This window comes from Barbus barbus (assembly GCF_936440315.1).
Source record: "Barbus barbus genome assembly, chromosome: 26".
Classification (NCBI taxonomy): Eukaryota; Metazoa; Chordata; class Actinopteri; order Cypriniformes; family Cyprinidae; genus Barbus; species Barbus barbus.
In genome coordinates, this window is record NC_136754.1 from 19759012 (window position 1) to 19786326 (window position 27315).

Sequence of the window (27315 nt, forward strand, 5' to 3'; positions counted from 1 at the left end):
AACCCTCTCATTTTTCAACCACTTGACTCCATTTCGGTACTTAACAGCCCATTTTCACAGTCAGCAAATAATTCACAATGGAAACAAATCAAGTCCAACTCATTTTTTAATTGAATGCACCAGATTGCATGCATCAAATGGTTTGAGAACAAGTTTATATTAAATACAGTACAATAAGGAATTATGTAAAAGATACTATGCTGAAGCTCAGTGGTGGGTGGCCTTTCAAAACCCAAAGCGAATGTCCAGTTCTCTCTTTCACAAAGGACAAATAAAGTGACTCACAGCAGCAATTGTTGTTTCCACAACCCTATCCACTAAATCAGAGGCAGTGACACTAGCCAATGACAGAGAAGGAGATCATCTGAGGCCGTTTCTTACTCTAGAGCCTCAGTGTACGGTGGTTAATAAGGCTGGGGAACAACATAAACTCCCCCCGAAGCCTTAGACTGAGGCTGGGGGTTTCTCCTAGCATAAAACAGCTCCTTAGTATCCAGTCTATAAACTTGTTGTTTTTAATACTGCCAGGTGCCCGGGTCTTAAAGTAGACAGTAAAAACTGTTGTTTTACATGTACTGGAGAGGTTTATGGAGATCTATGCCTCTAGACTGAACTGCATCCTCTGTTACTAATCTAAGCTTCTTGCCTTTGCTTTCATATACTGTACAGTATACAAGTTAAATTCTATGTGATCATTAAGCCTTTTGACATGATTAATATAGTTCATTTAAATATGACAGTTACAGTGACTTTTACAACTATAGGCCTTTTACAACCAGGAATTGATTTTGCGACAGCCCAGGCATGTTTCTGATAGTGATATAGTAGTGGCAAATGTATGTATGTGTCGCCGAAGTCTCTTATGCTTTCCATGGCTGCATTTATTTGATCAAAAATATAGTAAAAAGAGCAATATTGTACAATATTATTACAATTTAGGCTGTTTAGGCTGAGGTCTTCTGAATAGTGAAAAATAATATGGTACAGCAGTGCCAATAACAGACAGCACAAAGGAGGAGTTTTCCTGCCACTACAGCCCACTAAATTGACCCTGCCAGCTTTGACTGGTGCTCGGCAGCCCTTGCCTGAAGCTAACCAAAAGGATCACACATATTTGACATCCCAGGTGTTTTATGTGGTGTTCACCAGGAGTGTCAAATTTGTGACAAAATTCTTAAACCATAACATACAAGTACAGTTTTCTCAAAGCAGATCTATGGAAGAGAAAAGTGTTCCAGATTGTAATCCTGAAACAACCTATCCACGCGAGGAAACTGAGGATGATATTGAAGAGGAAGAAGAGAATATCTCATGTTGTGTTCTTGGATAACTTATAACTTGACTTGTTATCTTCAGTTTATCAACTGCCTGAATCAACGAGATGTTCTGCTGAAACTGGTGTGAACATTAGGCGTCCAGAAGAAATAATTATTTTATGAATGTGTTCAGATCACACTTTCTCAATACAAGCCCTTAATCCACTGTAGTTACTGAGAAGTACAACATCGTAGAAGCGAATGCTCCAATTAACACAGCCAAATGTGCCATAGCTGTTTTTTCTAAACATTAGAAAGAACTGTGTAAAGTAATGAAGATAATAAAATGACTTCGACTGTGAGCTAAGCTTCTATCACTTCAGTTGTCAGCACACTCGAGCGGATTTAAAAGTAACACTGGTCAAACATTGGTCAAAACACTCTGTTAAATCAGAAATTCATCATTTAAATTATACAGTAACAAAATAAGCAAGGTAATTTTGTTCTGTTTCTATAATATATAGTGTGACCACTTCTACTTCCCATCAACACAAAGACACCCCTTCCAACCTCGAGAGCATGTGAAAGTCTCTTCAGCACCTCAGGATTGTTATTTAGTCCCAGAAGAGCAAAACAGAACGGCAGCAATTTTGAAAATCAGCACTTGTTTAAGCTGAGCACGAAGTTTCACCATTCTGAAAATAAAATGATGTGGTAGTGTTTTTGGAGGAAAATTAGAATTTCTCCTGACTGTTTACAAGTAATTCTTCTGAGAATGACAAAACACATAACAAGGTCAGCACACAGTTGCCATCTAACTTTACTTTCAAACTTCTTTAATTGTTTTCTTACCAGAAACGTGATGTTTCGAGCCGATTGCTCATTTTGTTTTTGGTTGTGCATATGATCATGATTCTGGGAATCATCATGACTGGTGATGAACAGAAAATTCTGTGATGCAGTTCAATAGAAAACATTGAATTTCTTTAGGTAAATGGTTTCAACAAAATTAATTTGGTTGTATGTTGATGTCATAGCACACATAAAACAATGACAATTTTCTTTTCATTAAATTACATATTACAGTCTGTTATCACTCTTATTTTATAAACAATTATATATATATATATATATATATATATATATATATATATATATATATATATATATATATATATATATATATATATATATATATAAATAAAATATATATAAAATTGAAATTCTCTATTTTTCCACTTTTTTATTTAATATATGGACTTGGCAAGACAGTAAAGAGATCTCACACACTACGCTAAACTGTTACTCTATGGACTGAAAACTATTTGTTATAAAATTAATTATTTAAACAGGTGGAGGAAGGAGCCGCGGTACACTACCAATAGTAAATGTGTAGTTGGCAAGCAATAAATCCATGGGCTTTTTTTTTCTAACACTAAAATTTACAGTTTAGATGAATGCACTTTCTTTCATCACTGCAATGCAAGTTTCTCACCATTTTTATTACTATTTGCTTGTTTCTTTTAAACAGTCCTGCAGGGTGACAAATGAATTTGAAAAAGTACAAATTATTTATTAATATGATGTCATAAAAGTAGTTTTAGATGGAGTAAGTTACACACTGTACAAACATTCTGAGAAGTATTTCAACTACCCAAATACTATTGTATGACAATGGAGATAACCCTGATCCTCATCATCATTCTGATGATACACAGTGTATTGGGAAGGCCACATGGATCTGAATTCAAAGAATTACTCACTGAGCTCCCAGCAATTAACACCTGAATGAACCTCCTCATATGAACAACAATAAGGTTAATGATGTGGATCAAAAGACTGCGTGTAGCACATTAAATGTTTAAAATAATAATATATAAAAGAGTTTTACACCAGTCTTGTCAACTTCACAGTCTATATACAGAAGCATGCTGAAGAGAAAGACACCTACAGTACCTTGGTCTTCTTGTTTCCAAGGTGTTGTCTTTCTCTGTGAAATAAGAGAAGGGAGAGAAAATCATTAACAGATTCTCTGCAATATGAACACACTCAGCTATTATTACCTGCTTTTTGCAACACTGGTAAAAACATTGTCAAAGTGAATTAACACACTGACACAAAGAACCAATCTAACATCGATTCTGTTATTCCTGTTTAAAGGGGTCATATGATGCTAATTTAAAGATCATTATTTTGTGCATTTGGTGTAACAGAATATGTTGACATGCTTTAATGTTCAAAAAACACATTATTTTTCAAATATTGTGCATTATTGTAGTTCCTCTATGCCCCGCCTTTCTCAAACACGTCATTTTCTACAAAGCCCCTCCTTCCAACAAGTGCAGTCTGCTCTGATTGGCCAGCTGACACAGTGCATTGTGATTGGTCGAACACTACATGCGCACATCGGAAATGTAACACCCCTTACCATAATCACGAGCTTCAGCTTTCAAAATAAATATAAAGACAGTTAGTAATGTCCTTAGTTTTACCATCAGTTCAAGCCAGATAAGTGAACAGAGTCGCGTAACAGACACAGTGATGGTGCTTGTATCTATTTGTAGTACACAAGCCACGGTTAAGACCGCTGACTGATGTGACCCTCTCTCTCCTCTCACTCACACACACACACACACACACACACACACGACGCATTACTCTACACTGTGAAAGCATTTGAACAGTCAATAGCAAATACTTTAATAACAAAACATACTTACAGTCTCTGATTCAGAAGCGCCAGATTGTCATAGCAAATTCGCAATTCTCCTAGGTTCACAAAACTGTCGTCTATAAAATGCGTTGCACAAATTTGAACATTTGGGTTGAGCTGTTCTGTTGTAAACAAATCTTAACAATGATTTCTAATTGCATCTACTTTCGGAAGGCCAAGTAAAGTGCTTTTGCTTTCGCATATCACACAGCGTCTCCATGACATGGCTGCATCAACTCTACTGCGGTTACTGAAACCACACCTTCTTCATTTGTGTGCACATTTGAGCAGCATTACGTAAAAATTTTCACATTGTGACGTAGACATGTGGGGGCATGTTTTAATGAGGCATTTTTGCCCGGTCTGGATCAGCCTTCTCTTTTAGATAGAATAAATCCTTTTGTGGGAGACTTTGAGCTTTGTAACTCTGCAGATCGTATACATGCACAAACAGCTACATAACACTCTAAAGAAAATGAAAACAAGAGATCACATCATATGACCCCTTTAAGACTGCATTCTGTCAGTAAAATGGACATACATTTAAGTGAAAATATACTTCAGACAGCATTATACAATAATTTACTCTTTAGATTCTTCCAAATATCCATAAAAGAAGATAATTTTATATTGCAGCCTGGAAATACCTATCTTTGAAGTGTATTATATGGACAAACTATTTAGATTTAGATGAATTTGTCTGTGGTTTCACCTGTGGTTTTTGAACAGCAGCACCTGAAATCATGATGAAAGAGTAAAAGAAAAATTGTAAAGGCAGCAAAAAGGCTGTACATGTACAAATTACAATTCTGTGGCATTATTTTAGTCTAAAGTTTAGACAGCAAGTAAATAAAGTAGAATTATTTGCTTTATATCTAGAGAGCCACACAAAGGGGATATTCACAGAGATTTTTCTGTTCCTTAATTTATTATGATTTGTTTATGTTACTATTATTGTTGTTGTTGCTGCTTTGTACTATTCCCTTTGTATGTTAAATATATATATGTGTGTGTGTGTGTGTGTGTGTGTGTGTGTGTGTGTGTGAGTGAATGTATGCATGTATGTATGTATATATATATATACACACACACACACACACACACATACATACATATATATACACACATTTAAATATCTATCTCTGTTAAACATATCAGAATTATTGGCACCCTTAATAAATATGATCAAAGAAGGCTCTGAAAATAAACCTGCATTATTAACCCTTTTGATATTTTATTTAAAAAAAATAATAATAAAAATCTAACCTTTCATTGAACTAAAACAATTGAAAATGGGGGAAAAATCTCATTATGAAATGTTTTTCTCAAATATACGTTGGACAATTATTGGCACCCCTAGAAATTATGAGTAAAATATCTCTGAAGTATATTCCCATTCATATTCACAATTTTGAGCACTCCAGGGTGATTATGAACATGAAATTATCCAGCCATGGCTTCCTGTTTCACGGAAATATAAGTAGGAGGGAAAACAAAGCCCTTAATCATCCATCACAATGAGAAAAACCAAAGAATATATTTCTGATGTGCAGCAAAAGATAACTGAGCTTCACAAATTAGAAAGTGACTATAAGAAAAATGCTAGAGCAGTGAAAATTCCCCATTTCCACCATCAGGGCAATAATTAAGAATTTCCAATCAACCGAAAATGTTACGAAACTGCCTGGAAGAGGACATGTCTATATCGTCCTAATGCACGGTGAGGAGGAGAGTTTGAGTGGCTAAAGACTCCCCAAGGACCACAGCTGGAGAATTGCAGAAAATAGTTGAGTCTCTGGGTCAGAAACCCATAAAAAAAATTTGTCAAACAGCCCCTACGTCACCACTGTCACGGTGCACACACGAGGACGACACAGGAACACGAGGACGTAAACTCAAATAATAGTCTTTACTGACGACATCAGGACAAGACATGGCAGGACAAGGCAAGGCTTACAGACAGGAAACACCGGGGGTAACGAGTCAACCAGACCAAATCTAACTGAACAGACAGGACTATTATACACAGGTAAATCATAGATAACGAGACAAACACAGCTGGACAAGAATTAACTAATGATTACATTTAACAAGGACAGGAAACAAACCAAATATGGACACAAGAGGCAGGTACACATGACACACACGACAGAGGACTGACAACCACATGTTTGATCATATTTACCAAGGGTGCCAATAATTCTGACCACGACTGTGTATGTATGTATGTATGTATGTATATATATATATATATATATATATATAAATATATATAAATAATAAAAGGCTGTGAAAATAAACCTGCATTGTTAATCCTTTTGATCTTTTATAAAAAAAAAATATATATAAAAAAAAAAAAAAAAAAAAAAAAAATCTAACCTTTCATTGAACTAAAACAATTGAAAATGGGGGAAAATCTCATTATGAAATAAATGTTTTTCTCAAATACACGTTGGACACAATTACTGCTAGGCTACCCCTAGAAATTCCCCCAGAGTAAAATATCTGTGAAGTATATTCGCGTTCATATTTACAATTTTGAGCACACCAGGGTGATTATGAACATGAAATCATCCAGCCATGGCTTCCTGATTCACAGAAATATAAATAGGAGGAAAAACAAAGCCCAAATTCCCTTAATCATCCATCACAATGAGAAAACCCAAATAATATATTTCTGATGTGCAGCAAAAGATAATTGAGCTTCACAAATTAGAAAGTGACTTTGATGCTAGAGCAGTGAAAATTCCCATTTCCACCATCAGGGCAATAATTAATTTTGTTTGGGAGGGTTTCAAGAAAAAAAAAAAAGAAAGAAAAAAAAATCAAGAAAAGAAAATGCTCTCATCCAAAAACAATCCCCAGCATATTCAGTTGTCAGACACAACTGGAACGTCAAATGGGACTGGCTTCTATGGTCAGATGCAACTAAAAAATTAGCTTTTTAGCAACAAACACTCAAGATGGGTTTGGTGAATACAGGGATAAAAAGTACCCCATGTATACAGTAAAATATACTGCTGTATTTTTAATGTTGTGGGCCTATATTTTTGATGGAGGTCTGGGACATCTTGTTTAGAGACATGGCATCTTTGATTCTATCAAATACCAACAGATAAAAAAATCAAAAAGTGACTGACTCTGTTAGAAATATTATAATGGGCCATGTTTGGATCTTCCAACTGGACAATAATCCAAAAACAAACCTTAAAAACAACACAAAAATGGTGAACAAAACCAAGCATCTGCTATGGCCATTCAAGTTCCCTGACCTGACCCCTATAAAAAAGGAGTGGGGTGAACTGAAGAGGAGCAGCACCATCATGAAGCTGGGAATCTGAAGGCTCTGGAGTGATTCTGGATGAAGGAATGGTCTCTGATCTCTTGTCATGTGTTCTCTAACACATTATAAGAGAAAACTCAGAGCTGTTATTTTGGCAAATGGGGTATGAAAAAAGTATGAAAAAAGGGTAATTTTTTTAAATAAAAGATCAAAAGGATTAACAATGCAATGCAGATTTATTTTCACAGCCTTCTGTGAAAATAATACATACATACATACATACATACATGCATATCTAAGCTTGTATTCTTATAGTAAAGGAATATTCTATCTCTGTTACCTTCAGACTATGGTGAGAGTTACGACAGTTACATTACAACATTCACTGAATTATTTATGGTATGTCTCAAAACCCATGAATCCCTGACATGAAAAAGAATCTGAAATTATATGGGTATAAATTCCAGGAATACATATAATTCTTTGAACAGTGAAATGCCAACTTGGTTAATGCAGAGGCTTTTTACTGACCATTACTTGCCCCTCCACAGGCTCCTTGTTTTCCAAGACAACCCTTATGAGCCCCGTTTCCGCATATAGCACAAAGGTAGCCTTGGTTAAAAATTCCCCTGAAGAGCAGAAGGACCATGGTTTCAGCAATGGCTTCATTCAGTTACATAAAGCATACAGTGCCTTGTGAAAGTATTCATACCCCTTCATTTTTTTTTCACGTTTTATGTTACTGCCTTATGCTAATCTGCTTTAAATTACTTTTTTTCAACATCAATCTGCACTCCATACACCATATTGACAAAGCAAAAACAGAATTGTCACAACATCTTAAATTTATTAAAAATAAAAAAACACTGAATTAGAACATTGCATAAGTATTCATACCCTTAACTAAATATTTAGCTGAAGCACCTTTACAGTCTCAAGTCTTTTTTGTTTGATGCGACAAGCTTTGCTCATCAGCATTTCGCAATTATCTACCATTCTTCTCACCTCTTCACCTCTCAAGCTCTGTCAGGTTGGATGGGGGCAGATGCACATTTTCAGGTTTCTCCAGAAACATTTGATTGAGTTCAAGCTCAGGCTCTGGCTGGGCCACTCAAGCACATTCACAGAGTTGTCATTGTCCTGTTGGAAGATGAACCTTCTGCCCAGTCTGAGAATCTGAATGCTCTGGACTGGGTTTTCATTAAGGCCATCTCAATATTTTGGTGCATTGAGCTTTTCTTCTACTCTGAAGAGTACCTCAGTCGCTGCCGCTGAATAACAGCCCCACAGCATGAGGCTGCTGCCAGCACACTTTACTTTTGGGATGATATTCTGCAGGTGATGAGCAGTGCCTGGTTTTAGAGCCCTGCATTTCGGCCTGGGCCCGACGGGCCCCGACTTTTTTACGCCTCTAGGGCCGGGCTTCGGGCCAATTTCCACGTCATAGTTCAGACGCGGGCCGGGCCTCTGGCCTGTTTTGGGTTTCTCCTTATTTTTATATTGTAGACATCCATCGATTAGTGATGAAAAAAATTGCCGCGCTGGTGGAAACAACACGAGACCACGTGCCGCGACTGAGAGCAGCTCAATGGTGTTTAGTGTCCCGCAGCAGCAGCAGCGTGCGCAAGTGACTTCAGCGCAGCTGAATAGTTCTGCGTTCAAATGCACGCAATAGGCTAAAGCTTGCTGCAAAACCCCAGCAAACATAACCATGAATGTGTGTCTGCGGGAAATAGTAAGTAGATATTTGAATTATTTACTAATAAACTAATGTTTTCTGAGTCCGTGTCGCAAGGATGAAGTTGCTGATCCTAACTCGCCGTCTCCTCATTAGACGCGCCTTTAGAGAGAAATGCATCTTTATTGATTATGATCAAGATTATAATAAGAGTTTTTGTTTTCAATTGTTTTTATTTCGTTAAGTGATAATTTAAAGCTTTCTATAGATATATTTATCATGTCTGTGAGGCATGTATTCGCTCAGCTTCGGTTCATTTTTGTGAAGCGCTCCTGTTCAAGACGGCAGAAAGCACATCATGTTTGTTTTCTTTGTTTTATAAAAGAACTACCTTTTGTTGGTATTGTGAGTGCACACAAATACAAGTAGACCCTTTACAGGTCCGAATGATGTATTACTCTTACCTTTATCAAAAAAAAAAAAAAAAAAAAAAAAAAAGACGGCGTAGGCTATTTTAATTAGTTTCCACTGAAAACAATCCATGTGTTTGCGCTGGTTCCTCCATGTCCTGCAGAGCGTGCTTTAGCTTCCTCTCTCCGCACAAACTTAGATATAGGCTAGCGCACATTATTATTATAGCACAGTTTTAACGTTTAAACATTGTTATATACTTGAACTGTTTTAGTATATCTATAGATTTTATTTTAGGCAAGTCTTGATATGAGAAGGCTAAATTTATCAAACATAGGCTATGATCAGCTCATGCAGCTGGCTGCTTGGTCGTTACTTTAAAAAAAAAAAAAACTTATAGGCTATTTAACGAACTAAAATGCTCCAAACACTTTTCTAAATTAACTTAATAAAAAAACAAAACAAAATATAATAATTTTGCCATTACACACAAAACTGAACTATTTTAATAGCCGAAACAGTAGTATAACTGTTTTAGGAGAAGGAAAAAAAAAAAAAAAAGAAGGGCTCGGGTCGGACTCAGGCCAGTAATTCTGATAAGCTGTCGGACGTGGGCCGGGCTAGGGCCTAAATTTGGGGCCCGTACAGGGCTCAACCTGGTTTCCTTCAAACATGACACTTGGAATTGAGTTTCATCAGACCAGATAATCTTATTTCTCACAGTCTGAGGGTCCTTTGGGTGCTTTTTTGCAAATTCCAAATGTGTTTTCATGTGTCTTCACTGAGGAGAGGATTGAGTTTGGCCACACGGCCATAAAGCCCAGATCGGTGGAGTGTTGCAGTGATGTTTGTCCTTCTGTAGATTTCTCCTATCTCCACATATGATCATGGAGCTCAAGTAGAGTGACCATCAGGTTCTTGGTCACCACACTAACCAAGGCCCTTCTCCATCAGTTGCTCAGTTTGGCCAGGAGGCCAGCTCTAGGAAGAGTCCTGGTTGTTTCAAACTTCTTCCATTAATGGTAGCATAGACTATATGCTTCTGCGACCCTTCAAAGCAGATTTTTTTTTTCTGAATTCTTCCCCAGATGTGTGGCTTTACACAGACCCGTTTCTGAGCTCTACAGGCAGTTCTTCTGACCTCAGGGCTTAGTTTTTGCTCTGATATGCATTATCAGCTGTTAAACCTTTTATTAAGATGTGTGCTCTTCCAAATCTTACCCATTCAATTGAAATTGCCACAGGTTAACTTCACTCAAAGTGTAATAACATCTACAATTTGAATGCTCCTGAGCTAAATGTCAGCTGTTCCGGATAAGGGTATGAATACTTATGCAATGGAATCATTTACGTTTTTTATTTTTAATAAATTTGCAAAGATGTTAAAACCTGTTTTTTACTTTATCATTATGGTGTATAGAGTGTAGATTGATGTTGAAAAATGTAATTTAAAGAAATTTAACATAAGGCAGTATAGAACAAAACGTGAAAAAACTAAAGGGGTATGAATACTTTCGCAAGGCACTGTAAATGGCTATTACAGACCTTGTGAAATACAGAGTTTTCTGGCTTTCAGTTTATGTCATTTAGCTTTAAAGAGATAGTTTACCCAAAAATGTAAAGTCTGACATCTTTATAGATTACTCATCAGCATGTTGTTGACTTTTGTTAAATTTTCAAAACATGAACAAATAAAACCTAAGAGATTTCTCCCCTGTCCATGGAAAGTTAATAACAAACAAAACGATTTAAAAAGTTCATAAAAACATTTTAAAAGTAATCTGCAAAGTAATGACTCACATTTAACCCAAGTCTTCTGAAAAGACACAACCACACTGTACATCGTACAGATTAAATTTAGGATTTTATTTATACATAAACACTGATCAGTGTGGAGCTTGGGGTGGGTGATAACATGATTAACCGGTATACATTTTGGACTATCGTTTCTTATCACAGTTACATGCTCACATGATGTTGCTGTGAATTTGTCTCTTAAAGTGACCACGCCTAATTTACTAGCTGCAGTCGGTGTCTTTAACGTTAATCCAAGAATTTAAAAGAGAGAAAATCACTCACTGCTCTTTACTGAATTACTGTCTTTTTAACAAGAATGAATCAATATTTAATTTATACGGTGAAAACTATGCAGTGATATTTTGCATTTGATTATTCAGTTTCTGTTCCTGGACACTACAAACTTAAATAGAACAAAGATACAAATTAAGCAATGTTTAAGGTTTTTTGTTTTGTTTTGTTTTTTTATTTATTTGTGTTATTTACATGATTTCAAACAAGGCCCCTGGGTACAACCTGCACAGGGGCCCCCAGCTATGGCCCTGTATTTTTTAATTTTTTTTTTTTCATTTGTTCTACTGTACTTTTTTGGTCCTATTCCTTGTAAGTAGTTTCTTATTCTTATTTAAATCGCTGACTGTTTACCTTTTTTAAGGCTAGAATTAGTTTTTTCGTGATATTGACACTGGTGACAAGAATTATGACATTTCTATGGTATCAAAAAATTTGATAACATAAAGATCTCATTTAAAGCAAAAATAACTATATTGTGATATATACAGATATCGTTACCATGAAATAAAATTACTCATATAGTGATATAAGATTATGGTCATATCGCCCACCCTTAATGGAGCTCATGAAATACAGGTGAAGCTTAACCCTACTAGCTTGACATGCATATAAAATGATTTATGACTTGGATTAAATCATTCAATTCATATGGACTACTTTTTACAATATTTGAATCATTAAACTTCTGGTTACATGAACTGTCAATAAAGGGACCGAAATCTCTCAGGTTTAATTCAAAATATCTTATCAAAAATTATCAAACAGAAAACACAGGACAGAAAGAAAACTCTGATTTCATTGGGTCTTTAAACACAACATGAATTGCTCCTTTTTATTTTGTACTGTTCTCTGAGGTCCACTTATAATGTTATCAACTTTTTTCCATCGAAAAACATCATAATTTAGAAGTAATATGCTATTTTCTGTCCTGTTTTTAACCCTCCTCATCAGAACGCTCTGTTTGAATAGGCATGGTGGATTGTAAACTTGGACGTAAATGCCCACTGCTATGACTGGCTATGTTTGACAGTGTACATCCTTCACAGATGGACGCTGATGTGATTTAGGCCAAAAACACATAACTCAATACATATCAAATTATCTGTAAGAGACAAAGCAATAGTGACCAGGTAATAAAAACAGTTACTCACACTTGTGTTGCGACATTAATGTTGGATCCAATACACTCAGCAAAGCATTGTCTTTTAGTTTACATATTTTTGAAAATCCCATGTCATATTGGGCCTTGTTTGTAAACGAATCCACGGTAAAATGAAGTGAACAAAGGACCGAGTTCTTACTGACATGGTCTGGATCGTCATTAAAAATAAAGTTCCCTTCCGAGGGAACTTTGAACTGAATCCTATAGCAGTCGCTATGGGGAACGCCTTCGGCATGACCGGTGTCTGAAGCATACATCTAAACACAACAATAACATTGGCCGGCGACAGCCTATGATGTCATTATTGGCACAAGCACAGTATAAAAGGGCACCGGGAGAACGCATCATCCTCTTCGTCTTCACTGACCGTTTGTTTATGTTAGCAGAAACCTAAGCACGACTAGGAGTGCATGTTCTCTTGCCAGTGGCTTTGCTCTGATCCCCGCAGTGTCACATGGCCCGCGTGTTGTATGTCTGGTACAGAGCAAGCACGTTCAGCTCTCGGGGGAGTTGAATGTGTTCATTGCATCCATTGCTTATTTCTTTGTAAGGGATAAGCATGAACAGAACATGCTCAACTCACAAGGAGACGGCTTTTGCTCATTGTGATGCATTCGCGGGACTACTGAGAGGGGAGGTGAGTACTTCACCATTAACCCAAGGTTGTAGATAGCTTTTTCTCTCTCGCGGGAATAGCGACACATTCGCTGCAGCGGTTTCTGTTCTCGCTTGATTTCTGAGGTAATCTAGTGTGTGAACAAAGCGTGCTTAGCTCCCACAGGAGCAAAATGCATGCTGCATGTTGCCGTGAGAATTGTCTGTCCATTGCTCGCGATTCATGGCTGGTGGGCAGAGCATGGAATGGACTTGATGGGATATCTTTTCCCTATCAGTAATTTCCTGCTGTTTATAATTCCTTATATATAAGGAATTGTATAATGTGGATACTTGAGGAATATTCCGAGCTAGAAATTTCTCCCCACGCTACGAGGGTTAGCTATAAGCCCACCGCTCCCTGTATGAGCTGTGAGGGCCTGCCTCAGCCTGAGAGCCGAGAGTGCCGCTCCTAAGAACTCCATGTGCAACCATACAGAGTTGTCAGGCCCGTCCTTGTTACCTCCTTGGTTAGTTGTCTCTATGTTGAGAGCCAACTGCTCCCTTTTGGAACACGTGATCCCCTTCTAAGCTGGATCCCATTCCTTAGGAGCGGCGAGCTCATAAAAGACTCTCCTGCATTAAAGGGAGCACTGCCAAGTGATACCCCAACTGCCCCAATGGGGCATCACTTGGCAGTGCTCCCTTTACTGCAGGAGAGTCTTTTATGAGCTCGCCGCTCCTAAGTAGATCATGTGAGTCCTCTGGTCTACCTGAGAGTTAGGAACTCTGCCCCTAGACTATTGACCGCTCATTCCAGTCGAGCTGGGTTCTTCTCTCATTACTGAGAGTCAAGCCCTCTGCTCCTCAAGCAGGTTGAGCCTAGCAGTGCACCTTTCGACCTAGAGGTTCACCTTTGAGCATGCTGCTCCCAATTGAGTGTCTGAGGTCTCCTCTCGGAGTCCTCCTGTGCCTGGAGCTCCATTGAGCAGCCACCTCAGGTTGTTAGGACTTGCTCTGCCTCCCTGTTAGGCTGCTCTTTTGGTTGAGCTTAGAAGTGCTCCCCTCATTCTAGAGAGTCACTTATGTGCACGCCACTCCCAAACTGAGCATCTGAGTTCCTCTCCCATTCAGAGAGCTGAGCCTCCGCTCTCTGGAGCTCTGGTTGGCAGCCACTCCAAGTTGTTACGCCAACTTCTGCCTTCCTGGTGGGCTGCTTTCGGTTGAGCTAGAAGTGCTCCCCTCACCATAGAGGGTCACCTATGAGCACGACGCTGCCAACCGAGCGTTGAGTTCACCTCTCGTTCTGTGGGTCAAGTTCTCCGCTTCTTAGAGCTCCATTAAGCAACTAAGCCAGGCTGTTAGGACTTTCTGCCTCCCTGTTAGGCTGCTCTGAAGGTTGAGCTTAGCAGTGCTCCCCTTGCTCTAGAGGGTGACCTATGAGCATGCCGCTCCCTCCTGAGCATCTGAATTTCCCTCTCATCCTCCCCAGAGCTCTGTGAGACAGCAATACCAGGTTGTTAGGCCCTTTTCTGTCTCCCTGATAGGCTGCTCCTGTGGTTGAGCTTGTAGTGCTCCCCTCACACTAGAGAGTCATCTATGAGCACACTGCTCCCAAGTGAAGCGTCTGTGTCCCCCTCTCATTCGGAGAGTTGGGTGCTTCGCTCCTTCAAGTTATATATGAGCATAATGCTATGGAGCTTATCCTGTGACTACTCTGGTTGAGTTGGCGATGCTCCCCTCAATTGGAGGGTCCAATCCACATGGGCTCTGAGGACGCAGGCTTTCCGCTGAACTAAGTAACTTCTTCCTTGAGCATTTCACAGTCACATGGGGTTCCTAGGCCTGTCTCGGCCTCAGTAACACACATTTATGTCCAAACACCATGTAAAAGTGGATTTTACAGAACAGGTGCTCTTTAAAGGAATCTCTTTGTTTCTGATTCCAAGCTTTCGAGCTCTGCCCTGGGTTCAGGCTTCCTCAAGCCCAGGCTTTAACAGGTAGGTTCTTTGGGTATGCAGCTCAGGCCTATGGCCAAAGGGGAATGTGTCATTGACAGCCGTCAAGGCATACTTGGGACAACTCCCATAACCTTGGTAGAGTTGGTATTTAGTGCTCGCCTTGGTGTTTGGCATGCACTCTCCTCAGCATGGGTATACCACTCCCCATAGCAACTGCTAGAGCATTGGTCTCAAACTCAATTCCTGGAGGGCAACAGCTCTGCACAGTTTAGCTCCAACCCTAATCAAACACACCTGATTCAGATAATCAAGGTCTTCAGGATCACTAGAAACTTCCAAGCAGATGTGATTTGGAGCTGGTTGGAGCTAAACTGTGCAGAGCTGTGGCCCTCCAGGAATTGAGTTTGAGACCAATGCGCTAGAGGATGCAGTACGAATTTCCTACAGAAGGGAACGTCTCAGGTTACTTATGGTTACGTCTCTAGCATCATAGAGTAGAACATTCCAAAAGCTGTCATTTTGGTAGATTGCCTTCAATATAAACTGTTTTTAGACTAACAAAGTTTTGAGTTCTGAAACTTACAGGATGTTTTTTTATTATTATTGTACAAGGACCTCTTATACGTATGTCAAAAGATCAAGGGAATTTTGTTTTTTTAGTTGATGACCCCTTTAACTTATTTCAGCACACAAAATACTAAAAGTCTCAGAAGTCCAGTCAGCTCACCTGAGAAGCATATGACAGGAGCTGCAGCTGGTGGCCCTCTCGAAAGTGTGCATCCTGAATTGGTGAGAGTTAAATGTGGCATTCTCAGGCCGAATATTAGATCTGAAATGGAAAATCAGAAATATGGTAAACCAATGGTGCAAAGTTGGCTGATTGGAAAAATGAGCATGTGACAAACTGCATGTTTAAGAGGACAGAGTGAACGGGGGCCAAGCGCTGGTGAATGTTGTGGCCCACGGGGCCAGGACCAGACCTTCCAATTCTGGGCACAAATCAGAGCAGTGGGGAAGCTCTTTACCCGAACGACTCTAAGATTGATTCTTGCATCAAGAGAGCTGTGTGCATGCGGCAGGTGTAATTTGTTGTTTGAATGCACCCTTCAGATCATCACACAGTCAACCACATGTATACGTGCGTGTACAGAAACACATTTTTAAAGGGTGACCTATAAATCAAGCAGGAGGGGAAACATCATTACAGACTCTCGGCACAAGGGACAATTTCTAAATCAGAACTCTCGTTAGTTTTCCTCTCCGTCTCTCTTTTCATTCCTTCCAGAGTAAATACATTGTGCTATCAAATCTCAACAACATCCCAGGCACAGGATGTCACCATGTACTAGAACGAAGTAAGCTGCTTGACATCAAATTACACCATTATAAAAATGTTGAATGCCTTATTGAAAGTAAGATGATGTGTGCAAACGTTTCCCCTCTCTAACTCAAAAAAGTAGATTCATATTGTCGTGTGTACTACTCTGGGATTTGCATTGACCAAAGTTCCAGGGAGAATTTGAATGCAGTGTGAAAGGTCACCTAAAATTTATTTAATTTAAAATGAAAATATTTGTCATTTACTCACTCTCATAAAAGTGGTCCATTATAACATTGTAAGCCAGAACAAATCAGAATACATGTGGGAAAATTTAGCATTACATAACTTGCTCAGTAGTGGATTCAGTGCAGTGAATGGGTGCCGTCAGAATGAGAGGAATGGATGATAAAAACAACAAAATAATCCGCAAGTTACTGACACGACTTCAGTTCATCAATTAACATCTTTGTGTTCCAGTTTTCTGTGTCTGGTCTTTGTCCCTTTGTAGTCTTTTTGTTGTTTGGTTCCCTTGATTGTCTTCCCCTGTGTATATATAAACCCCAGTAAACTAACTATGCCGCTTAGTGTTATTGTTAGTTTTGTTCAATGAAGTACCCCTTGCATTTAGATCCTGCATTCCAGGAATTCTGAGTTTGTCACACGTCACAGAACAGTACCAAAATTACAGCACTGAACTTAAATTAAAGGTCCCATGAAATCAAAATTGAAGTTTGGGTGTTAGTATCAATATGTTAGTCTTAAGTTTATCTGTAAGCCGGTGTGCTCCAAAACAGTGACAAAATTCGCATCTAGAAGATATAAGCATTCAAAGCTTGCAGTTCGTCACTTCCGCCAAAATGGCTCAACGTTTTTTTTGACGTCACATCGTACTTCATCTTCTCATCAAACTTTGTCCAATCAAATGCTCTCTAGAATTCGAAGCGTGGCTGTCATACCCTGTCAAATGCAGCTTTACGTAGCTCAATGGCTTTAGCCCAAGCTATGATATAAACAAACGCTATTGGCTATTTTCAGAGGGGGCGGGGCTGTTTGATATGTCCCGCCCTGTCTTTCTGTTCCAGTTCAAATTAAGTCAATACAAAGAATAATTGCATAGAAAAGAGCAAAACAAAATGTCTCCTTTTGAGTTCCACTGAGCAAAGAAAGTCATTAAGGTTTGGGACGACATGAGGGTGGTGACAGAATTGTGATTTGGGGTTTCACACTCACATGGCCATCTCAAATTGGTCCAGCCATTTCTTCTTCAGCTCTTTTGTCTTGAACAGGAACTCAAATCCACTCTGCCCCTGCTGGTGAGTGAGGTAGAACCCGTAGCACCACTGCCAGAGGACAAGACAAATAACAAAATAACTGCTAAAAATACAAATTAGACTTACATGTAAAGATCTAACTTTTCAATATGGATATACCTCAAGACATTGTGTTAAAAAAAGACATACATTTACTGTATTAGAATATTAAGGGGTTATGGTTTTGGTTTAAAGTTGTGATGGCAGTGAGGGTTGGTGGGTAAGGAAAAGGGGGCTCATTTTATCTTACACAGCAATAGACAGCCAGAGGCAACCTTGGGGGAGTTGACACATTCATCACTAACTATTACCATTCAGTGTGTGTGTGTGTGTGTGTGTGTGTGTGTGTGAGAAAGTGTGTGTATTCATGTGTAAGTTTTTGTGGTGTAGCATTTATTCACTCTACTAAGGGTTATGTTGCATCTCACCCTAGCTGCTAACCAGTCCAGTGTGTTATTGTTAACTAAAGCTAAAACTATTAAACATTTATTTTCCGGTAGTTTAACTAAAAAAAAAAATAATAATAATAGATTAAAAACTTAAAAATGAAGTGTTTTGAAGCACCTAGCTAAAATAAGTAATATGATTAAATACTCAAATGATTAATATTTCTACACAAATAAATTGAAGCTAAATAGAATTATTTTTTAAACCGTAATAAAAATGACAAAAGCAAAAAATTATTCAAGCTTAAATAAACTTTTTTTTAAAAACAGTTTAAGCTATTCAAAATATGGAATACATGCTAAAACAAAATCGTCATCTTTCAGTTAACTGGGGAAAAAAAAAACATCAATTTATAATTGTAATTTTTTAATTAAATCCAGACAAGATTTCTGGTTAAAGTCACTGCAGTCAATGAAACTGCACTCTTTTTGTTTTTTTAAATTGTTAAAGCTCTAGTATGTTTGCAATATAAGCAGGCAAACCAAAGATCGTGGCATCAGTAACTTTTCTTTCCTCTAAAACTACTGTTTTGAGCATTATGTAATGTGATCATATTTATAAAAGTTATTAATGATGGTTGTTGTGAAGTTTTACTATATTTTTTAAGATTTCCAATGTGTCAATGTCTGTGGGGCATGTGTTTTGGAGACAGTTTGCAGTTGTGTACAGGTCTTGTCAAAGACATGAAGAAATAAGATCCATCAGTGTAAGTGTGTGTATGTGTCCTGAGGAGGGCCAGAAAGGCACTTCAAACAGAAAAGCCAGCAGGGCTTTGCCTGGCCAAGGTCTCCTTGAGACAGATTTCACCAGACCATCTGTTCAGAAGAAACCTTCCTTTTGGTGAAAGGCATAAAAGAGAAAAAAATATCAAAAGTTTAAAGACATATCCACATTATTTTTACATCTGTATCACTATTGCCAAGCCCCAAAAGAACATCAGAAACCAAAGGTAACCTGAGGTTGAGCTGTCCACCTTAACAGACTGAAAAAGCACATCGATCCAAGTACACAGCTCTGCACCCTCTATACACACTACACTTACTATGGCCACTTCTGATTGACATGACGTTGAAAACTCTGCACAATGAACACAGACTTTAGACTGTTTATCGTCAAAAGCAACCAAGTCTTTCCATAGCGGTTGGTTCAGCATGCAGAATTTGACTCGACATGCTGCAGCAATCTGTCACCATCCATCAACCCTCATAAAGAGCAGAAACATCTGTCTGCCACAGTCTGCGATGGGCTCTCCAGCCTGATCTTAGTTACACTCACCATTCTAGTATAAGGGCAGATTTTTTTTTTTTTTTTTTTTTTAAGGCCTGGCTGTTAAAATTTCAAGTTGTTGAATGAAAAGTGACTCATACGTTGACTCACAGTTCACACACACTACAAATTATATATATATATATATAATTTAATTTGTAATATATTTAATTTTAATAATCAAGTACATGCAATTCAAAATTTATTCTATTTTAAATATATTTAATTTATAATATAAATATATTACAAATAAGTGTGAGGAAAAATATTTAAAAATACTTCTGTTGGTGTATCAATTTAAAGTAATATTTAAATTAAATAACTAGGAGGATTTATTGAAATAATAACCTGAATAGTTGTGTGAAAGTTGTTTTCTTTATTTACATGGTTTTAAATAGTTCAGTATTATGTTATTCATCTCTGTAAAAAATGTATATGAGAGCAAAGACAACAACAAAAGGGCATGGCATGATTGCTCATCTCATGAATACCCAGGAGACAACACTCACAAAATCATTTTTTAGTATAAGCCTATTTAAATGAAGAAATGCATTAATCCAACTCAGATGCTATATCTGTTGGCTTTAAAAAAGAAAAAAAAAAAAAGATTATACTGTAACTGAAAAGCTGCATTGAGAAGCAGTAGTTCCTGAAAGTTGTTCAAACATTTGTTTGTTTTTTAGCATTATTTACTTGATCGAAGAACATTTTTAAAGCATGTATTTGATCAGAAATGATGAACATCTCAACTTTTCCTATGTTCTGCATGTGAACATTTTACTGACTTAAGCGTTTTAAAGAGCTTACAACAGCATGACTAATTTACATAAAAATGCACTTTGGTAAGTCACGCTGTCCTTAAAATGGTTTGGATACTGGAATATCCTACAGCAACCTAGAGGACGTAAAAATTTTAAAAGATGAAAAATAAATCAGCATAGACTTTATTCTATGACACTAACAGTTCAAAGGAGATCTAAAGGAGAGTTACTGGAGCCATCTGTGGAGAAGGCAAGTACTGGAATGATTTCTATTCTACAGAACACTTGAATTATGCTAGTCCGACCTCTATAAAACCCTTCAGAATGGAACAATATGATGAATAGCAGATTCTGGGATCAATAGAAAATATGACTGTTTGATGTTTGGGTTTTCTGAGCTTTCTGTGTTTCTCACTGACCTTTCTGCAGTCCTTATCAGTAGTGGGGTTATTGGTGATCTTGTAATGGTTGAGGTTGATCACTTCCTTCATCTCATAGTTGTCCCCACGCCTCTTGCAGACAATTACAGCGACGTCGAACAAAAAAATATGTCTGCAACATCGACACATCATGACACGGCATGAAAGTAAAAACAAGAGTGGATTGCAGTAAAGGTTTTTGCCTTAAGCCTCACCTGTCCTGTCTGCGCTTGTCCACATTTGACACCAAACGGACTTCACCGTCACCCTTCGGTCTTCCATAAGAAAGTAAGCACTGGTTCTGTCAAGGGACATTCGTGGACAGAAGGGAAAACAATGATGGCATGAGTAAACTATGCTTTTTAAAGCAGAGGTCATGTTTATTATGTACAACTTACCAAATTCTCAATGGATCTCTGATACTGATCAATCTCCCTCAGAGTCTCAACGTCTCTTTTCACCTCATTTACATACTGGGCTAAGTCCTGTTTAATGAAAGAAAAGAAAACTGACCTAGATTCATGCACATATCATATAGATACTAATTTATGGAGGGGAAAATAAACAGGAAAAATTAATTAATTAGTCTTCACTGTCACAAGATCCTTTACAAGATCCATTCTAATATGCTGATTTGCTGCTCAAGAAAGCTTTCTTATTATCAGTGTTGAAAATAATGTAGTTGTGCTGCTTAATACACTACATTGCCAAAAGCATTGGGACACCCCTTCTAATGAACAGGTTTGACTACTTAATTTCCATTAGTACATATTTTATTGTTTATTATTATCATCTTTGTTGTCACAGCTTTGGAAGTGAAGGGGGTGTACCAATACTTTTGGCAATATAGTGTATTTTGGTGGAAACCATGATACATTTTTTTTCAGGATTGTTTAATGAATAGAAAATTCAGAAGAACAGAATTTATATAACAGTATAAATGTCTTTATTGGCATGGAGGCATTAAATTGATCAAAAGTAACACACACACACACACACACATATATTGGATATATATATAGATATATATATATATATATATATATATATATATATATATATATATATATATCCAATATGTATGTATGTGTGTGTGTGTGTGTGTGTGTGTGTGTGTGTGTTCACCAACATGCTTATTACAAAAAAAAGACTCAAATCATGCTTGAGAACAAGCTCGTTAGGTTTCAGGGCTTTAAAGCAACAGAGAGACAAACTACTAATACTAAAAGACATTATAAAATTCAAGTTCTTTTCATGAAAATATGCTATAAAATTATACAGGTAATACACTATAATTAGTAATAAAAGAATAATGAAATGAATGAAAAACAATGTTTTGAACGAAAAAATATATCCAGTATTTATCTCTCCACATGAAATTATTTCATTTCATCAGCAAGTACAAACATCTCCAAATACTGAAAGAGGCCTTTTAAAGCACCCCACTGGGATGACGTGGATCTCGGCTGATTTCCATTTTAAAAGGCAGCCTCTGCTCAAACACTCACTCATGAGTCTAAATTAAACACACCATTTTACAGGCAGGCAGCTAGATGAGTTCAGTCCCTGTCTGAGCAACTCTCACAGCTCCCATCCGGCTAAACCAATCAACACTGAGATGATAATTCCAACAAATTAAATCATCGCAGGCCTCTGTTCCATTACGGCGTCTCACATAGCCATTAATCTGCTTTCCACCTACTCTGCCAGTGAGACTGAAATGAGCCATTGACATCACTTCACATACTAGGTGCCCATAATCTCATCGATATTAAAGAAAACATTACCAAGTATACGCAGGGATGATCTTATACTGATGGCACGTGCTAAAGAGAAATCATGGCTGGTAATGATGAGTTTTGTGGCTTTTGGTCTATATGTGTTAACGTTGAGGCCATGTAGTGTACTCCTGAACACTGACCAAACCACAAAGTACTGAATCTACATACGACCTGCAGCCAACTAGCAAGTAGCCATTCGTGGTTCATGAATGTGACAAAATTAAAGCCTATTGACTACTAAAAAAATGGAAAAGCTCTGCCAAACATTCAGGTTCAGTAGGAAATATATCAAGCAGGGAATAAAATTGCACATGTAAAGACATTTTGTGTGTTCTTTGCGCATATAATAACCTCTAATAATGTCTAAAATCTTTAAATCTGTATTTTCTGAAAGATTTTGCTGTAGACTCCATAAGAAATCTATACTTACTCTCATGGCATCAAGGGCTAATCGTAGGTTGCTCTTTTCTGTGTTGTCGCTAGTATATTTCACCAATTCCTATATTTAAAAAAAATGAGAGAAAAATGAGTTGAATTCACCTCTTTTAAGATGAGCGTGTTTTTAATTTTTGTAATGATGATAATGTCCAGATATTACAAAGTAGTAGAAAAGAATCCTCATTAAAACAGTGAAATTCTTGAAATGAAAGAAGTAGTTTGGCATAGTATTTTATCATTTCGTATTAGAAAACAATGAAACAATGAATTAGAAACAGACCTATGCACATGACATGTGAGGAAAATTAGATATCACACATTTTATTATTTCTTTCCATAATTTTGGGTAAATCATGGCCATGTTGTACTAATAAGTTCCCTCATTTTGGTTTAGTTAAATTGCGGCCACAATATCTTGTTCTCACGTGCCTCGCACAAAAGGTGGCTCTGTACAAAAGTGCTTAACTACTTATTAATATTTAAAATAAACTTTTAGCAAATTAAATATTTTGGTGCAAATGTAAAAAAGTTTTTGAAAACTATTTTAAGCATATTTGTAAGATTTTGATTTGTTTTTAAACTAGATATTTTGAATGATTTATCCTTTTGTTTCTTTGTCATGATCACACATATATGTCTTTGAGTTCATTCTCTGTTCTGTCATGAAATGAAAACACAACATCATTATCAAAACTCTGAAGAGTCAAGGCTAGACTGCTTCACTAAAAACTTCTGAAAACCCAAGGACAGAACAGTGACCACAGTGCCAAGTTTCCAACGAGCACACCATAGTTTTGAGGGAATGCCGAACAATTTGATTTGAACCAGATTTATTCCCCGATATGGAGAAGAATGTCAACAGAACCTTTTGAGATCCACGCTATAACATAAATAATTAACTTGATAAACAAATCTGGCCTTTGGATTTGTGCGCAAACAGACTCGTGAGCACACAAACACGCTGGTGTTGTTCCAAGTGTGAAATCTGTGCAGCTCATCAGAAACATGCATTTGTTTTCAGAGTGCAATCGAATGCTGCTGGAGAGAGACAAACAGCCCAATCGCAGCGAGTAAACAAGGTGATTAGAAAGTTCAGCACTCTTTCCAGATTTACATTCTGACCCAGACCACTGCTGTGACTTTGATGGAAGCTCAAGCGTATGTGTTTGGGAATGTGTGTGTGTGTGTGAGGACATGCACCTAGACTCAGGTGTGCGTATATTCCTAAACGTATTGGAGGTATAACACGAAGCAGGAGCTTATGGAGACCCAATTACCTACCTTATGGATTAATGAGATTTCAGCGTTCGTCCCCGTAGCTCTACCAGTAAATCCTGCCCCTTTCACACATTCATGTGTATTTCTGTCTCAAAACTAACTGATAGTGGTGATCTGTATTAGTTTTTTAAATCTACACTGTCTTTTTGCAATTCATTTGTGCCGACAGTGTACAGTAGTCAATATCTACCCTAGTTGCCATAGTAATGGCTTGCGCATCAGCACAAAGGCAAGAAATGCAAAACGAAGAGAGGATTGAAAACAACATAACATAAATGACATAAGTGTCAGACTGTATTTACTATATTTACACAACAGTTAATATGCAGTGTCTAAAACTCTGGCGCATTTCTCATTCAAAATATACTAAATGCCACATAAGAGCAATGAGTGATGTTACAATTGCATCACATCATAAATCTCAAAAAACTACATGAAATATGATCTGAACCGTCACAGTCAAACTATTTTTCAAAAATACAAATTTAATCAGATCAGGATTATCCTAGTTAATGACAACTAAAGATGTTCAACAACAAAACATTTTTGTTACTTGAAATAAAATAAATATGAAATGAACTGAAATAAAATAAAAAAAAATCACGTAGACATATTTACCATATGTTAAGAAAAATGTTAAAAATATATTTTGAATTAGTATCATTGAGTATCATACTAAAATAATTTAGTATCTCTATTATACTAACATAAAACTGCATCAGATATGAAACAACCTATTTATATGGTTCATACTGGGTGTGTATAAATTAGATTTAATGTGATTTGGAGGCTTTATTATATAAACAACCGCAAACATGCAAATATGCAAAAAATATATATATGCTGCATTATTCCAGAAGAAGTAGACACAATGTGCTTGAGAACAGGACTGCATGGGTCAGAATGTCAGATACACTGCCACCTGTCCCTGCTTTTGTTTATATATGTGTGTGTGTGTGTGTATCAGGCTGGCAGGTGTGCGGCGACACACGTCTCTAACACTTGTCCACTCACTTCTGTTCTCATGCCATCTCTGTCCTGTGGTGAAGGACCTCTCGCATACAAAACTTTAGCATGGACTAGTGTAGTAACTATGATGATTATATTATTTACATTTAGATATGCCGTCTCCACATTTAACTTAATAAAAGTCACTTGGCTTATTATGAAACACTGTATTAACTGTAAAATGTTCTAGAAAGACAAAAGAAGCCACTACTATTTCATACAAGATTGCTAACTATTGGTAATATTTTGATATGGTTAGTGATCAAGTTAATCAGTCTAATATAAACATATTAAATTAGTTTATGTTACACAATTGAAATTTTCAACTTAGAACATTTATTTTGCTTTTGTTTTCTGGCATTGTAAGGTTGAGTAGATTTGTTTGGTCATAGCACCTCTAGTGGTCATTTTAGGAAAAGTAATTAAAAGGTTATCAGCAGATATAGCCTACTAAAATTTACAAATCATTTTTGTTACACAAAACAATATATTTTGAAAGTCAGAAAGGTCTAAACACCATTGGGACTTACATTTCATTACATGGAGAAATAATAATGAAAAAAAAAAAATATCATATGGAATATCATAAAGGTGTATAAATCATTTACATTTTGGGTGAACTTTCCCTTTAAAATATGCCCATACACCAAGATACAGACTCACTTTCTGTTCTAAATCTAGTTGGATGGAAATCAAATCCACCAGGTACATTGATCGTGCTAAAACCAAAGGAAAGAGAGGAAAAAATATTTTATTCTAGACCATTCTGTTCAAAACGTATGCTGCTGGTGCTGCTAGAGGGTTTGAGAGACTGGCTTCAAAGTTGATCTGATGACATCAGAATCGACCCTATCCTGCCAGATTTCATAATTTCACTATTTAACAGTATTTATACCTTATAAAGTAAGTCACTCATCGTCTGTCAGTTTGCAAAACATTGTAAAAAAGTTCCCAATGGATAAAATCAAGTCCTCTCCTACATTTATTTGGATAGCCTTGTGATGCTCAGAAAATATGGATGTAAATAATGTAAATAAACGGGTTGTGACTATAGTTTCACGTTGAATTTAATATAATGACATCTTGTATTGATTTGAATAAGCTGTACTTCATCTGAAAACAGGAGAATAAAACTTTTCTACAGCAATGAGAAATTCTGAAAGCTCATGTAGCATTGTGGTCAGAAAATAAGAGAAACCTAGCCAGACAGCTCCTCCATGTGGTAAATATCAGTAGGACACTCAGACAGGGCCATTCTGACAGTGCTGTATACAAAAAAGCTCATCCAAAATTGTGATATGCATTGCTCTAGTGTTAATTCAAAATGTTAAAAGAGGACCATATATAATGCTAATAGCGTGTATGTTACTGTACCTGGAGTAGTAGTGGGTATTTTAGCACTCGCTGCATGGGAACCACAAGCAAGTCTCTCAAAGTGAATTTCCCATTGTTGGCTCTCTTCGAACATTCCTGCAACACAAAATAAGCTGAATAAGGCTCTACAAAACCTCAAAAGAAAATTGTTTAGTGATCTGGTTATGGGAAAAGCACATTGTAAACAAAATTATCTTTTCTAGGTTATGACTATAAAATGAGAATGAAATATTGTAATTATGACAGAAAATGAACTGTGTTTTGAACCTCTAGTTTCAGTCGAACACCCTCTTTTTCCTTACAGATGAAGTCTAACAGAGAAATGGCTGATTCTACGTGACTGCAGTATTTTCCATAAAGCAGAAGCCTAAAGCAGACAGGGTAAATGTTAGCAAAAAAACACACACATCAGCAGTGCTTAGTAATATCATTCTAGAAATATGAAATATTAACTAGGACTGCAGAAATTCAATGAAAGCTCTGCAGATTTCCACAAAATTTGATTTCGAAAATCTGTCACCTCCCACGTTTAATTCATTTTTCCTCAGTATAACTGCTTTTTTTCATTGAACATTTCACATAAAAATTAATAAATAAAGAAAGAAAAATAAATGTAATAAGAGTAAATAAAAAAATAATGATAAGAGAAATAAATGTAATTGGATGCAAACGTGTGTGTGTGTTCCTGTAAGGAGTAGGCTTAGGTGTAGGGTTGTTGTAGGGCGATAGAAAATACAGTTTGTACAGTATAAAAACAATAGAA

General features: G+C 37.0%; 1 protein-coding gene across 2 annotated transcripts in view; it reads right to left on the reverse strand.

The window, feature by feature from the left end:
* vav3b (vav 3 guanine nucleotide exchange factor b) overlaps positions 1-27315 on the reverse strand; it is a 52914-nt gene that overhangs the window by 13611 nt on the left and 11988 nt on the right. For both annotated transcript variants that reach the window (XM_079379902.1, XM_079379901.1), the window contains exons 9-19: positions 26820-26919; positions 26553-26648; positions 22885-22953; positions 21072-21158; positions 20889-20974; positions 20674-20806; positions 17701-17810; positions 15877-15978; positions 7784-7881; positions 4682-4704; positions 3213-3246 (exon numbers count right to left, since the gene is read on the reverse strand). In XM_079379902.1, coding sequence (XP_079236028.1) covers positions 3213-3246; positions 4682-4704; positions 7784-7881; positions 15877-15978; positions 17701-17810; positions 20674-20806; positions 20889-20974; positions 21072-21158; positions 22885-22953; positions 26553-26648; positions 26820-26919 — 938 coding nt within the window. The remainder of the gene's footprint in view (positions 1-3212; positions 3247-4681; positions 4705-7783; positions 7882-15876; positions 15979-17700; positions 17811-20673; positions 20807-20888; positions 20975-21071; positions 21159-22884; positions 22954-26552; positions 26649-26819; positions 26920-27315) is intronic.